This window comes from Callorhinchus milii, unplaced genomic scaffold (genome assembly GCF_018977255.1).
Source record: "Callorhinchus milii isolate IMCB2004 unplaced genomic scaffold, IMCB_Cmil_1.0 Scaffold4, whole genome shotgun sequence".
Taxonomy (NCBI): Eukaryota; Metazoa; Chordata; class Chondrichthyes; order Chimaeriformes; family Callorhinchidae; genus Callorhinchus; species Callorhinchus milii.
The window spans coordinates 4,185,102-4,199,234 of NW_024704745.1; the positions used below are offsets into that span (position 1 = coordinate 4,185,102).

The 14,133-nt window shown below is 49.1% G+C and overlaps 1 protein-coding gene across 1 annotated transcript; it reads left to right on the top strand.

Annotated features, from left to right (window-relative positions):
- Positions 1-394: 394 nt before the first annotated feature.
- On the top strand, positions 395-13,378 carry LOC103187271 (interferon-induced GTP-binding protein Mx3). The gene is made up of 13 exons (XM_007906690.2): positions 395-697; positions 3,010-3,232; positions 3,718-3,855; positions 4,322-4,476; positions 5,430-5,568; positions 6,238-6,436; positions 6,826-6,904; positions 8,214-8,336; positions 9,233-9,377; positions 10,237-10,395; positions 11,573-11,649; positions 12,201-12,440; positions 12,906-13,378. The coding sequence occupies exons 1-13, from the start codon at positions 554-556 to the stop codon at positions 13,128-13,130; spliced, it is 2,046 nt and encodes a 681-aa protein (XP_007904881.2). The 5' UTR covers positions 395-553; the 3' UTR covers positions 13,131-13,378.
- Positions 13,379-14,133: the final 755 nt, after the last annotated feature.

The window sequence follows — 14,133 nt, forward strand, 5'->3', positions numbered from 1 at the left end:
CACAGGGACACCCAAAGTCTTCTATAGTCCTCACAAACACACACCATCCCACTAGCCTTGTTTAACCTCTCAAAAACCTGTTTAACATTCTGATTAACCCATATTTAACACTTGCTAATCATCACCGGTTATCAATCTCACTAACCTGTTTAACTCTCTCACTAATAATACCGTTTAACACTGTCACTAAAGCGTTGTTAAAGTGATGCTTTTATCCTCTGCTCACACTGAATTGGGAACCTCGAACACCGCAATATGCAGCCTCCGAAATCTGCTGTGGTTTATTTTATATTTGACAATTTGGGTCGAGCAGCTTCATTGATAACAGACTCTCTGTATTATTTTTAATCTGCTACCTTTGGGTATGGGGAGGGAGGGAAAGTCACAGAATCACAAAGCCCGAGGGGAGGGAGGAAATGGATCCCCGGCTGTGCTCGGCACAGTACTTGGGGAAAACGAAACTGGTAGTGATGTTGGTTTCAGGATGGGGAAACATGTGATTTCTAGGAAATGTTAAACCTAATCGAAAAAGAGAGCTAAACGCAGAGAGGAAATGAAACACGAAAGTGTAATTTTTGGCAGATATCCACAGAGAGTGCTTTGTGTGTGTGTGTGTGTGTGTGTGTGTGATTCAAATTTGTATCCCTCCCACAATACAGGCAGGAGATCGTGCTCTCTCCAATCCAGCTACCACAAGGTAAATGCAGCCTTTATAATTTTATTAACAATAATAATAATAATACTTGTCGCATTTGATATAGGGCCTTATCACGTCTCAAAGCCCTTCGCAGAATATACTGTAAAGTGAATTGACTGTGTATTTTGCGGGTGTAGAAAAAAGCAATAATAAAATCCTTGCATTTAATTTGCTTTGAGGCATTTCGGTGAGGGAGGAAGGGAGGAGAAGGTAGCGGCGGTGAGTGGGGAAGGGAGGGAGGGTGTTAGATAATAATGATATTATTATCCTTACATTTGATATTGCGTCTTATTAGGTCATCAATTATTAATATTATATATTGATATATATAATTATTGTCGGCTCCCTATCCTTCAGAGGATTCAGTTCAAGATCCTGGTCCTCACATACAAAGCCCTCCATGGCCTCGCCCCATTCTACCTCTGCGAACTCCTAACCCCCTACCAACCCGCCCGTTCCCTCCGCTCAGCCGGCTCTGGCCTGCTCCACGTCCCCCCACCATTGGCGGGAGAGCCTTCTCTCCATCCCCCAATCACTCCGCCTCGCCCCCTCCTTAGCCTCCTTCAAGTCCTGCCTCAAGATCCTCTTCTTCGGACCATGCCATCGGTACCTCCCTTCCTCTCCCCTCCCCTCTCCGCCCCACCCACCCCCGACCCCCGCTCGGGTCTGAAATCCTGTCCACTGTCCAGCACCTTGTGAAGTCTTCCTGACGTGAAAGGGCGCTATACAAATGTAATCTTGTTGTTGTTGTTGTTGTTGTCAAGACGTCTTAAAGCACTTAGAGGATTTTGTAAACAGACATGTCAGATGTCCTTTGCTTACCCACAGTGAATATGTGGAAATAGGCCAGCCAGGGAGGTAGTGGCGGTATAATTTGTGTCAGGAAATTCAGGATAAGATAACTTTTAAGATAAGAGAGCTGTAATTATTATAGGCACCTTATTGTGTCCAGGCTTCTGTAGGGTTTTGTGAGACAATAAATAATAGATTGTGCACAATAGCGTAATGCAATCCAACTTCCTTCTATTTTATAATCAATAGCTTGTGGATGCGAATACACATAATATTCATGCAATACCTGTTTACGCCAGGTCATTAGTCAATCTGCATCGAACTAACTAACAGACATTTGTGTAAACAGATGAATTTAGCGACTGACTCAGAAAAGTTAGATGGTGATCGGTTACCTTTCCCCCGGGAGAGTTCAGCGGTCGTTCAAGCTGGTTCCCCACGTCATTTCCCGGTTCCTTCAGACACTCTGATCAATAATTGATAAGGCTGCGCTCAATTGGCCACCGCGTTTCGCCCACAAAACATGCAGTCAACAACAACAACAACAACAAGATTCCATTTATTGAGCGCCTTTCACGTCGGGAGGTCGCTACACTTCACGGTAAATCAAGCGAAGCTCTTTGAGACGTCCTCCTGATGTGAAAGGCTCCGTATCGGCTTGTGTCCGCTTGTGCGTGCGACTGTTTGTTTGTGGGACACCGCTGTGCGCAATTGGCTCCCAATGCGATAAGGCTCTGCATCGAATGCGAACATTGTTATTATATAGTTATGTTTTTATTTACAACAACAACAACAACAACAAGATTCCATTTATAAAGCGCCTTTCACGTCAGGAGGACGTCCCAAGGCGCTGCACAGTTGGGTCATGACCCGAGCAGGGGGGAAATGGTCAGGGTGAGGGGAGGGAAGGGAGGGAGCGAGGAGGGGGGAAATGGTCAGGGTGAGGGGAGAGAAGGGAGGGAGCGAGCAGGGGGAAATGGTCAGGGTGAGGGGAGGGAAGGGAGGGAGCGAGGAGGGGGGAAATGGTCAGGGTGAGGGGAGGGAAGGGAGGGAGCGAGGAGGGGGAAATGGTCAGGGTGAGGGGAGGGAAGGGAGGGAGCGAGGAGGGGGGAAATGGTCAGGGTGAGGGGAGGGAAGGGAGGGAGCGAGGAGGGGGTAGAGAGTCGAGAGGGGAGCTGAAGGCTCGGTCAAAGAGAAAGGTTTTGAGACCGGCCTTGAAGGAGGAGAGGGAGGAGGCGGCGAAGGCACTGAGGGATGGAGTTCCAGAGCCTGGGGGCTGAGAGGCTGAAGGCCCGACCACCGATGGTAGGGCGGTTGGGGCGGGGGACGTGGAGCAGACCGGAGCCGGAGGAACGGAGGGTACGGGCAGGTAGGTAGGGGGATAGTAGGTTGGAGAGGTAGGAGGGAGCGAGGCCGTGAATGGCCTTGTAGGTGAGGATGAGGATCTTGAAATCAAATCATTTAACACTCTCCCTCCCCTTTTCTCTCTCTCTCTCTCTCTCTCTGTAAATGTGTTATAGCTGCGCGGTCAGAAGTGCCTTTTCCCAGCTAAGATGGACGCCGTACTGTACAACCACTACGAGGAGAAGATTAGACCCAGCATTGACCTCATCGACTCGCTGAGGGCACTGGGGGTGGATCAAGACCTGTCCCTGCCGGCCATCGCTGTAATCGGGGACCAGAGCTCGGGGAAGAGCTCTGTGCTGGAGGCGCTGTCTGGGGTGTCGCTGCCCAGAGGGAGCGGTAAGACACATTCCCTTCCCTCCGCGCAGTCAATCGAATGACAGTCGGGTTAGATTCCCAGGCAGGCAGGACGAAACCTTAGGCAAGTTTGCTTACTCCACGTGCCTCTGTTTACCTAGAAATAACTTGAAACTCGGTGGTCAGTCGAATGGTGGATCGCTTTTCCGTTTTTTTTCAAGTGTAATAATCGCGTCCAAAAATAAACGAATAAATAAAATAATAATCATACGTTGGTCACTCAATCCACGGCTGTTTGTGGGACGCTGCCGTGCGCAATTGGCTGCTGCGTTTCGCCCACAAAATACTCAGTCGGTTCACTTTGAGACGTCTCGAAGACGTGATGAGGCGCTGTATCAAATGCAAGGATTAGTATTATTATTATTAATATTAAAGAGCGGAGAGAGGAGGGTGGGTTGGTAAGGAAGCGGAGGAGGGGATGGGGTAAATGCTCACTGTGGGCTGCTCTCTCTCTCTCTCTGCCCCAGGTATTGTGACGAGATGCCCTCTCGAGCTCAGACTGAAAAAGGCTAAGGGGGAGAACGTTTGGAAGGGGCGGATTAGCTACAAAAACTACACAAAGGACCTGACTGACCCAGACGAAGTGGACCAAGAGATCATGAAAGGTGGGCGGTGTGTGGATGGAACATTCTGCGTTGGTTATAATAATCAATAGTTAATTTTAACAATTAATTTTAATAATTAATAGTGCTTGTGGCACCCTCCTTCCTCCCACCACTTACCCCCTCCTCCCCTCCCCCGGCTTGGGATCAGGCCCCCACCCACTGTCAAGTGCTCTGGAACGCCAACCCGCGCGAGGGGCGCTATAGAAGTGCAAGTTGTCGTCGCTGTTATCTTGTTACGTATTTTTTTCTCCCTTTTTTTTTAATAAAAAAAAAGATGGGTTGATTTTTGGTGCCCCGTAACATATCGTATTGGTTAGAGCACTCGCTTCGCAAGCGAGAGGAACTTGGGTTCGATTCCCGCCCGGGGCGAAACCTAGGGAGAGTTTCCTTACTCCGATGACTGCGTATTTTGCGGACGTGTTGTCAGGGCTGAGGATTGTGTGTTTTTGGGGGAATCTGTTGACAGGCCAGAACACCATGGCCGGCCGGGACCTTGGCATCAGCTCCGAGCTGATCAGCCTTGAAGTAGAGTCGAGCAATGCTCCGGACCTCACGTTGATAGACTTGCCCGGGATTGCCAGAGTTGCCGTGGGAAACCAGCCACAGGATATCGGGGACCAGGTAACTTAGGTGATGGTCCGGGTGGTGGAGATTGATGTCAGGTCAGCCGGCTCAATGATAAGAGTAAAACTCGCGTAAATCGTAGCTTTATAAATCACGTAAGTCGGACGGGCACCCGAGTCCCATTCGGTTTCCTATCAAACCCACTTAGATTTCTTTGCGCACTCGTATTAATCACCTCCTAACTCCTAACACTGCTTCCCTGCCCTCCATTACCTCCCCACTTACCGGCTGCATTGAATCGCGGGCACCTTAGTCTTAACCCATCACCCCATATGGCTGCATTGAATTGCACAAGCGCAGAGCAGATCATTGATTAAATCAGATTATATACGATTCATACAGTTTGCCTGCAACTCAGACTTTGCGTACGTCTCATTACTGATGTGAGTTTTACTGTATTTAGTACTGAATAGGCTTGAAAGCATATAGGTCCTTTCTCTCTTCTTCCAGGGCCTCCGTGTCTCTGTCTGTATCTCTCCAGCGCCCTCTGCCTGCCCACCTGCCTGTCTGTCCATCTCCAGGGCACTGCTGATGATAGACCAGCCTCATGAGCAGGGCTGGGCAAGGCACTGGGAGCAGGGATTCTTCCCACTCGGCTCCCGTTAACCCCGCAAGTCAAAGCCCAAACGGTTAGGGTGGTCCTAGCTGGACAAGCAGCAGGAAAGCTCGCGGGCCGCTGCTTATTAATGGGAAATTATGCGGCTTTAGCTGATTAGACTCCAGCAATTACCCCCAAGACACAATCTGGGGTGTGCCCCCAAGCCTTGGTTCTTGCCAACCTGCGCCTAATCCTCTCCAGATTTAGGCAAACAGGTTGTGTGTCCTTCCAGGAACAGAGAGTGCGCATTCCGTTCCAGATACGAAAAATTCCCACGGGTACATACGTGGAACTCTCAGTCTGGTTTGGATGCTGTCATCTGTTTCCATTAACAAATATGTTTGCTTTGCAGATCAAAGACTTGATTAGTTCCTACATTGAAGAAGATAAGACCATTAACCTGGTGGTCATCCCCTGCAATGTTGACATAGCAACCACCGAGGCCTTGAAGATGGCCCAGTTGGCTGACCCTTCAGGAGAGAGAACGTTAGGTAATATCAAAGCCCCAACCTTTCTCCAGGCTTTAGCTGAGAGACTTGGCTCTGGATTAGATATAATAATAATAATCCTTGCATTTGATACAGCGCCCTATAAAGTGATTTGACTGTATTTTGTGGGCGAAACTCGGCAGCCGATTGTGCACGGCAAAGTCCCACCCGCCTCTGTATTACTTAAGAGTAAGTTGACACCCGATTGTTAGTCGATTGGCTGGTCGCATTCCCAGAGAATAATAATCCCTTCAAAAAAAGATTCTAATTTGGTACACTCAATCCACGACTGTTTGTGGGACGCTGCTGTGCGCAACTGGCTGCCGCGTTTTGCCCACAAAATATACAGTGTAGTCTGTGAAGCGCTTTGAGACGTCTTGAAGACATGATAAAGCGCTATATCAAATGCAAGGATTATTATTATTATTATTATTATTAAATTAGGGACAGAAAAGGATCGCAACTTCCATTTTAATAATAATCCTGGCATTTGACATAGTACAGGATGTATTACAAAAAATGGTGCAAATATGTGTATTTTGTGGGTACTTATCACATGGTGCAATCTTCAACGCCCCCTCCCCTCTCCCCACCCGCCCCCCCCCACACCCCCTCTACTCTCCAAAAATGTAAGTGCTATAGGTGTGACGTCATCGGTGTTTGAATGTGCAGGTATCTTAACGAAGCCGGACCTGGTTGACAACGGAACGGAGGAGACTGTCCTTAAAGTCATGCGAAATGAGGTCGTGGCTCTGAAGAAAGGGTACATGGTCGTGAAGTGCCGAGGGCAGAGAGACATCAATGAAAAACGGACCCTGGCTGAGGCAGTGGAGAGCGAAAAGGCTTTCTTCAAGAAAAATGTGCATTTCAGGTAGGACTCGCGCTGAGGGATAGGCAGGTTAGTCCACGGGCGAGATGTGCTTAAGAGTCTCCAAAGCAAACTGAGAATTCCCTGCATCCCACCTACACATGGAAATATCCCAGAGATGGATTGTTGGAATGGAATGCGCTCTCTCTCTCTCTCTCTCTCTGGAGGGACACATCCCGCTTACCTAATTCTGGAAAGTATTAGGCGCAGGTTGGCAAGAGCCAAGGCTTGGGAGACCCCAGAGTGTGCGTTGGGGGAACTGCTGGAGTCTAACCAGTTAAAACCACATTAGCTTGCCATTGAGAGAGAGCACTGTCTGACAATTTCCTTCTTAAGGGCTGAGTTTGATTACATTGAATAAGGTGACGTGGTTTTCTGCCTCCTAATTACAGGGGCCTATTGGAAGAAAGGTTGGCATCGATCCAATACGTGGCATCCCGACTCACCACCGAACTCGTCTCCCAGATCAGGGTCAGTCACTTTCTCTGCCTGTGCCGTCCTTCGGATGAGACGTTAAACCGAGGTCCCGTCTGTGCCTGTTCAGGTGGACGGTAAAGTTATCTCGAGCTACTCAGAAAGAATAAGGGAGTTTCTCTCGGTACCCTGACCCAGAAACCCACCCCAAGATAAACTTAAACGGAGTCCTGTAGCTCAGTGGTTAGAGCACTCGCCTTGCAAGCGAGACACCTGGGTTTAATTCCATGCAGGGCGAAACCTTGGGCAAGTTTCCTTACTCCACATGCCTAATAATAATCCCTCCAAAAACAAAAAGAATAATAAATTGGTCATTTTCAATCCATGACTGTTTGTGGGACGCTACTGTGCGCAATTGGCTGCTGCATTTCGCCCACAAGTATACGGTCAATTCACTTTACAACATACAACAACAAAATTATATTTATAGAGCGCCTTTCATGTCGGGAAGTCGTCCCAAAGCGCTGAACAGTCAGATGTCAGGGCCCGAGCATGGGGGAGGGGTGGTGTAGGGGTGAGGGAAGGCAGAAAGGTGGGAGGGAGACCAAAGGCACGATCGAAGAGAAGGTTCTTGAAACCGGCCTTGAAGGAGATGAGGGAGGAAGCTATGCAAAGGGATCGTGGGATGGAGTTCCAGAGCGTGAGGTCAGAGAGGCTGAAAGCCCGGCCACCGATGGTAGGGCGGGTCGGGCGGGAGACATGGAGCAGACCGGAGCCCGATGAACGGAGGGAGCGGGCAGGTTGGTAGGGAGTCAGCAGGTCAGAGGGGTAGGAGGGGGCAATGCCATGGATGGCCTTAAAGTTGAGGACGAGGATCTTGAACTCGATCCTGTGGGGGATGGGGAGCCAGTGGAGTCGGGCGAGGGTGGGAGTGATGGGGTCACGGAGCCTGGTGCGCGAGAGTACACGAGCTGCAGAGTTTTGGATGATCTGCAGCTTGTGAAGGGAAGAGTTGGGAAGGCCGATGAGCAGGGAGTTCCCGTAATCGAGCCTTGATCTGTGAAGCGCTTTGAGACGCTGGAAGACGTGAAAAGCGCTATATCAAATGCAAGGATTATTATTTGCTAATTACAGTAAAACGCGCACAAGTCATTATCAGTCGGAACCGTAACATTTAAATACGACTTTCGCTAAGTTCGAGTTGCAGACAAACTATATCATTTGTATCAAATCAATAAGCAATAACCCGCGTGTGCGTAATTCAATGCAGCCGGTAAGTGCACATGTGTCGACGGGTCAGGATGTGCACGGGATTATTTACTGTTAATTAACTGCCGATTTTCACACCCTTTTATTCGCTTCAAAGAGAACTCTGCCAATTATTGAGAATGAAGTCCGGGGCAGAATTGCTGAAACGAACAAGGAGTTGGACACGCTCGGATCAGGAGTACCAGAGGATGAGGACGATAAAATCCCCTATCTTATCGATGTAAGTTCTGAAACAAAGTCAACTTTTACTTGGGAATGAAGAAAATGTGAGCTCTTTTGTTTTAAACGGGGTTGGGTTAAGGAGTCAGTCAGCCTGGCTCAGTCGGTAGCACTCTGGCCTCTTCTGAGTCACGAAGGTTGTGGGTTCAAGCCTCCACGTCAGAACTTCGCAGCCTAGGCTGGCACTCCTCTGCGACCTATTAAGACTGTACCAACCTGTCTGTTCTCTCTGATTGGCGGGCACTGACCAGCTACGTGCCCACCCGACCATTGGCGGTCGGGGCCTTCAGCTTTTCTGCCCCCACCTCTGGAACACTATCCTGGAGCCCCTCCGCTCCCTCACCTCCACCCTTGCCTCCTTCAACGCCCGTGGTCTCAAGACCTTTTTCTTTGACCGTGCTTTCGGTCATACTCCTACCCTCACGCCACCCACTGCCCCCCCCCCCACCCCTCCACCCACCCTCTTGATTCCAACCGCCAGCTCAGGTGCAAACCTTTAAGCTTCCAGCGCCTTGGGACATCCTCCGGACATGATCAGTTTTGAGGAAAGATTTATGATAATGATAAATAATCCTAGTGCTTCGCAGAATATATTGTCAAATGGATTGACTGTATATTTTGTGGGCAAAACACGACAGCCAACTGCGCACAGCAGTGTCTCACAAACAGTCAAGAATTGAGTGGGCAATTTTTTCTTGAGGGATTATTATCCCCGTAAAATGATCTGTCAATCAACTAACAACCAGGTTCCTACTTACTGTTAGGTAAATAGAGGAGAGACGAGCAAGGAAATTTGCCTCAGGTTTTGCCCCGCCCAGGTATCGGTCCCCTCGCTTGCGCTAACCACTACGTTTACAGGTCTTAGACGGAGACTTATTTTCTCCATTTTCAATACAGAAACTACGAGCCTACACCGAGGACATCTTCAGCGTAACTTTGGGCGAATACTCAAAGGAATACAGAGACGAGGATAAACTGTACACAGTGGCACGAAGCAGCTTTGGAGAATGGCGTGAGCACCTGAATAAGAGTGAAGACGAATGTGAGTTTACAACAACAATAACAAGAAGTACAGTATCTTTCATGTCGGGAGGGCATCCCAAGGTGTTGGACAGTCAGGGATTTGGACCAGAGCTGGGGGTTGGGATCAGGAGGGTAGGCACAGGAGGGTGACCAAAGGCGCGGTCCAAGAGGCAGGTCTTGAGACTGGCCTTGCAGGAAGAAAGGGAGGGAATGAAGCAAAGGTACTGTGGGATGGAGTTCCAAAAGGTAGGAAATAACAGTGTCCTGAACTATATACCGTATCCCGAAATATTGTTTCCCAACAGAAATCTATCTAATTTGTTCTTGAAAGAATCAACACTTTCTGCTTCCACCGTCTCCCTAGGCAACCTGTTCCATACAGTTACTACTTGCTCGCTGAAATAAGTGTTTCCCCAGATTTGTTTTGAATTTGCCCCCCCTTCAATCGCAGCCGATTGATAAATAATCCTTCCATTTGGTGCTGTGCCTTTCACGTCGGGAGGACGTCTTTCAACCCTTCACAGGAGTTTACCGAAAAGTGTAGTGACTAGTGGTGCATTTTGTAGGCGGACACGGCAGCCGATTTGTGCCCAGCGACATCCCACAAACAGCCACGGAGCGAGTGACCAATTTTATTAGGGAAATGTCGGCCAGGACACCGGGAGAGAGCAACTCCCTTCTCTTTCGAATAGCGCCGCGGGATATTTAACATCCACCTGAACAGGCAGGCGGGATCTTGCAGTGTCAGTTCAGACTGCGTGAGTTCCAAGCCCCTACTGGTGGTGCGGGGTTTTGGACCCACCACCCTCTGATTCAGAGGCGAGAGCGCTACTGACTGAGCCAGGCTGGTGCATTGATGGCTCTTGTTATTGTTCCAGTTAAGGAGATCATGGAAAATAAGGTGCTCGAGTATACCGAGAAGTCTCGTGGGAGAGAATTACCCGGATTCACAAACTACAGAATATTTGAGTCACTGGCCAAGACTCAGATCATGAAGTTGGAGGAGCCTTCGCTTATGTTACTGAAGGAGATCGCAGGTAAAATAACAATAATAATCCTTGCATTTGATATAGCACCTTTTCACATCGTGGCGACGTCTCAAAGCGCTTCACGGGAGATACTGTAAAGTGGATTGCATTTTTTGGGCAAAACGTGGCCACAGTTGTGCACAACAGTGTCCCACACACATCCATGAAGTGAACGAACGATTTTTATTTTATTTGTTAGGCTTGGACATCCTTCTCTTGAGGAATAGTGCAGTGGAATCTTTAACGCCCGTCTAAACAGGCAGATGGGACCTCAGTTTAACATCTCACGCAAAGGATGCCATCTCCGACAATGCAATCCCCTCCCCCAGCATTGGGGTGTCAGATTAGATTGACATGGGGCTTGAACCCACAACCTTCTGACTCTAAGGAGAGAGTCAGGCTGACACTCGCACGACTCGTGAGCAACCAGGCATTAGAGAGACTTTTTTTGTCTGGATCTGCTCTGAAGCCTGGGACTAAGATCTGGAAATCAATCCCCTGATGAGGATGGGTGGCAATGAAGGGAATGTTCCCAGGATATTAAGGCTTGAATTATACCAGAATGATACCAGGGTTTAAAGGGTTAAATTACGAGGATAAGTTGCATAAACTCGGCTTGTATTCCCTTGAATTTAGAAGATTGGGTGGGGTGGGGGGGGCGGGGTGATCTGATTGCGGTGTTTATAAAATGATAAAGGGATTCCATAGGGTAGATACAGAAAAACTATTTCCTCTGGTTTGGGAATGCAGAACAAGGGGGGGCATCTCCTTAAAATTAGAGCCAGGCCATTTAGGAGTAAACGGGAAGCAGTTTTTCACACAAAGCGCAGTGGAAATCTGGAATTCTCTCCCCCAAAAGGTCGTGGATGCTGGATCCATTCACATTTTCAAGACTTGAGGTGAATAGATGTTTGTTAGGTCAGGATATCAAGGAATACGGTACAAAGGCGGCTAATTTGAGTGGAGGTACAGATCAGCCTAATCTGATTTTATCGGATGGTGGAACAGGCTTGAGGGACTGAATGGCCTACTCCCTCCTTAAGCCTCTGCCTCGCTTGGCTTCCAACCCAACTCCTGTGCAGCGCTACGAGACACTATCCTGTGTCCTGCTATCCGGGTTCTGAATGTCCGACTCCTGTTCCTATGAATTTTACCTAACCAAGCACTCTCTCGATTATCTTCACAGAGCATGTGCAGTCAGTGTTGAACAGATTGGCTCTGGAACATTTTGAGGGGTTTCCGAATTTGATTAAACTTACCAAGGTACGTGATGGATGAATGGGTTGAGGTAAGAACATGATCTCTATGGTTGCTGTCCTTGGTAAAGGGCAGGATAAAGCCACCAGCGCAGGGTTGTTGGCTGTGCCAAGACAGTCACTGCTACACTTAAGTGTAAATCCTGTGAAGCGTTTTGAGATGTTCTTTGGGAAAGATTTTGTTGTGGTCAGCCGGGCGTCTGACACATGTGGCAAACCATCGCTGTGCTTAAGAGTCTCCAAAGCCAAACTGAGAATTCCCTGCATCCCACCCACACATGAAATCCCAGAGATAGATTGTTAGAATGGAATGCGCACTCTCTCTCTCCCTGGAGGGACGCATCCTGCTTACCTAATTCCGGTAAGTATTAGGCACAGGTTGGCAAGAGCCAAGGTTTGGGGACCCAGAGTTTGCGTTGGGGTCTAACCAGCTAAAATCGCAAAGCTTGCCATTGATATCTCCGGGGAAGAAATGTATCAAATGTCAGGATTGAAAAAAAGTGATGCTTTCTCTTTCCGATTAACCCCCTTCCGCTCCCTCCACTCACACCTGCCCAGAGCAAGATTGATGAAATCCGTCAGAAGCAGGAGATGGTGGCGGAGGAGTTGCTGAGGATAGTCTTTAAAATGGAAAAGATGGTCTACACCCAAGACACCATGTACAGCAATAAACTAAACCAAACCCAGGACAATTGGCCCAAACCGCAAATGTCAAGTGACCTCAATCCAGAGAGACTACTTATTTCTGTTGATGCTGATGCCACTGCAATGTCCATCCATCTGTTAACTTACTTTCAGGTGAGTGTTCGAAGCTGATAAATACCGACACGTGACAATACTCCTGGCCAACTGTGCCCTGGATAAAATTGGGGTTTCGACTTCAAGCTCCTCCAACTCGTCTTCAAATCCCTTCATGCCCTGGCACCTCACCAGCTCTCCGACCTGCTTACTCCCCCAATCCACTATCCATTGCCTCCGCTCGACTGGCTCCGGCCTCCTGCTTGTCTCTTTTGCCCTCTGTTCCACCATCGGTTTCAGCTGCAAGTTCAGCCGCTACGTCCTGAAATTCTGGAACACTCTCCCTGTATCCCTCCGCCTCGCCCCCTCCTTCCCCATCTTCAAGTCGCGTCTGAGTACTTCTCTCTTCGACCGTGCCTGCAGCCACCTCCCTGAGGCTCGGCGTTGTGTAATAAATGCGAGGATTATTATTTAATATTGTGTGGACAAGATTATGCTCACGGTCGCTCTCCTTTGATCCGTCAGATTGCTTCAGGCCGGTTGGCTGACCTGATTCCCATGGTGGTCCGCTTCTACCTGCTGCAGGAGGCGGCCAGTGAGGTGCAGAAAGAGATGCTGGGCTTCCTGCACAACAAGGAGGGCGTGGAGGACCTGCTGCTGGAAGAGGACATCATCGCTGAGAAGAGGATGATCCTCCAAAACCGCCTGGAGAGGCTGGTCAAAGCACGGCAGATCCTAACTCGGTGCTGAGGCTTGAAGCCACCCATAATCCTCGCCTGCGTCAAACTCTGGTCCAGACCCCCATCACCCCAGTCTTTGCCAGGCTCCCTCGCTCCTTCGCTCCCTCCCTCCCTCCCTCCCTCTCTCCCGTAGTTCAGTGTCTAACGAGCACTCACCTCGTTCAATTCCCAGCACGGCGAAAGGTTGAGCAAGTTTCCACACACCTATGTTTACTTAGCAGTAGGTAGGAACTTGGTTGTTAGGTGGATCGCTTTTCCGGGGTAATAATTCCTTCAAAAAAAATAATAAATTGTCACTCAATTCACGACTGTTTGTGGGACACTGACGTAGGCAATTGGCTGCCGCAGTTCACCCACAACATATACAGTCAATTCACTTTACAGTGTATTCTGTGAAGGGCTTTGAGACGTCTTGAAGGCGTGATAAGGTACTGTATCAAATGCAACGATTATTAATTATATCGCCTACCTACCAATGATCGATTGCAAGATCCTCAAGCTCATTTTCATTTCATTACACCTCCCTACCTCTCCAACCTGCTTACTCCTCACTCCAATACCCACCTGCTGCCTCCACTCAGCTGGCTCTGTCTGCCCATCATTCCCTCCCCTCTGCTCCATGAAAGGTCCGACCGCTGATGGTGGAGCGGGCAGGGCAGGGCGGGGACGTGGAGCTGGCCGGAGTCTGCTGAGCGGGTGTAGTGGACGAAAGCTCGACAGTCCAGCTTTCATCCACTACACCCTGAAACTATGGAAACTCTCTCCCTCATTCCTTCCGCCTTGGCCCCCTCCTTCCCCATCTTCAGATCACGCCAGAAGACCTTTGTCTTCGACCGTGCCTACGGTCACCTCCTCCCAGGCACTACCACTGTTTAAATGCTCCGAGACGCTTCCCCAGGCGATATATAAACCCAAGTTGCTGGTGTTGTATAGATTTACTCCTTGTTGTTATTGTTGTAGATGCCCACCCCCCCTCCCACCCCCTCTCCCCTCCCACCGTCTAACCCTGGAAC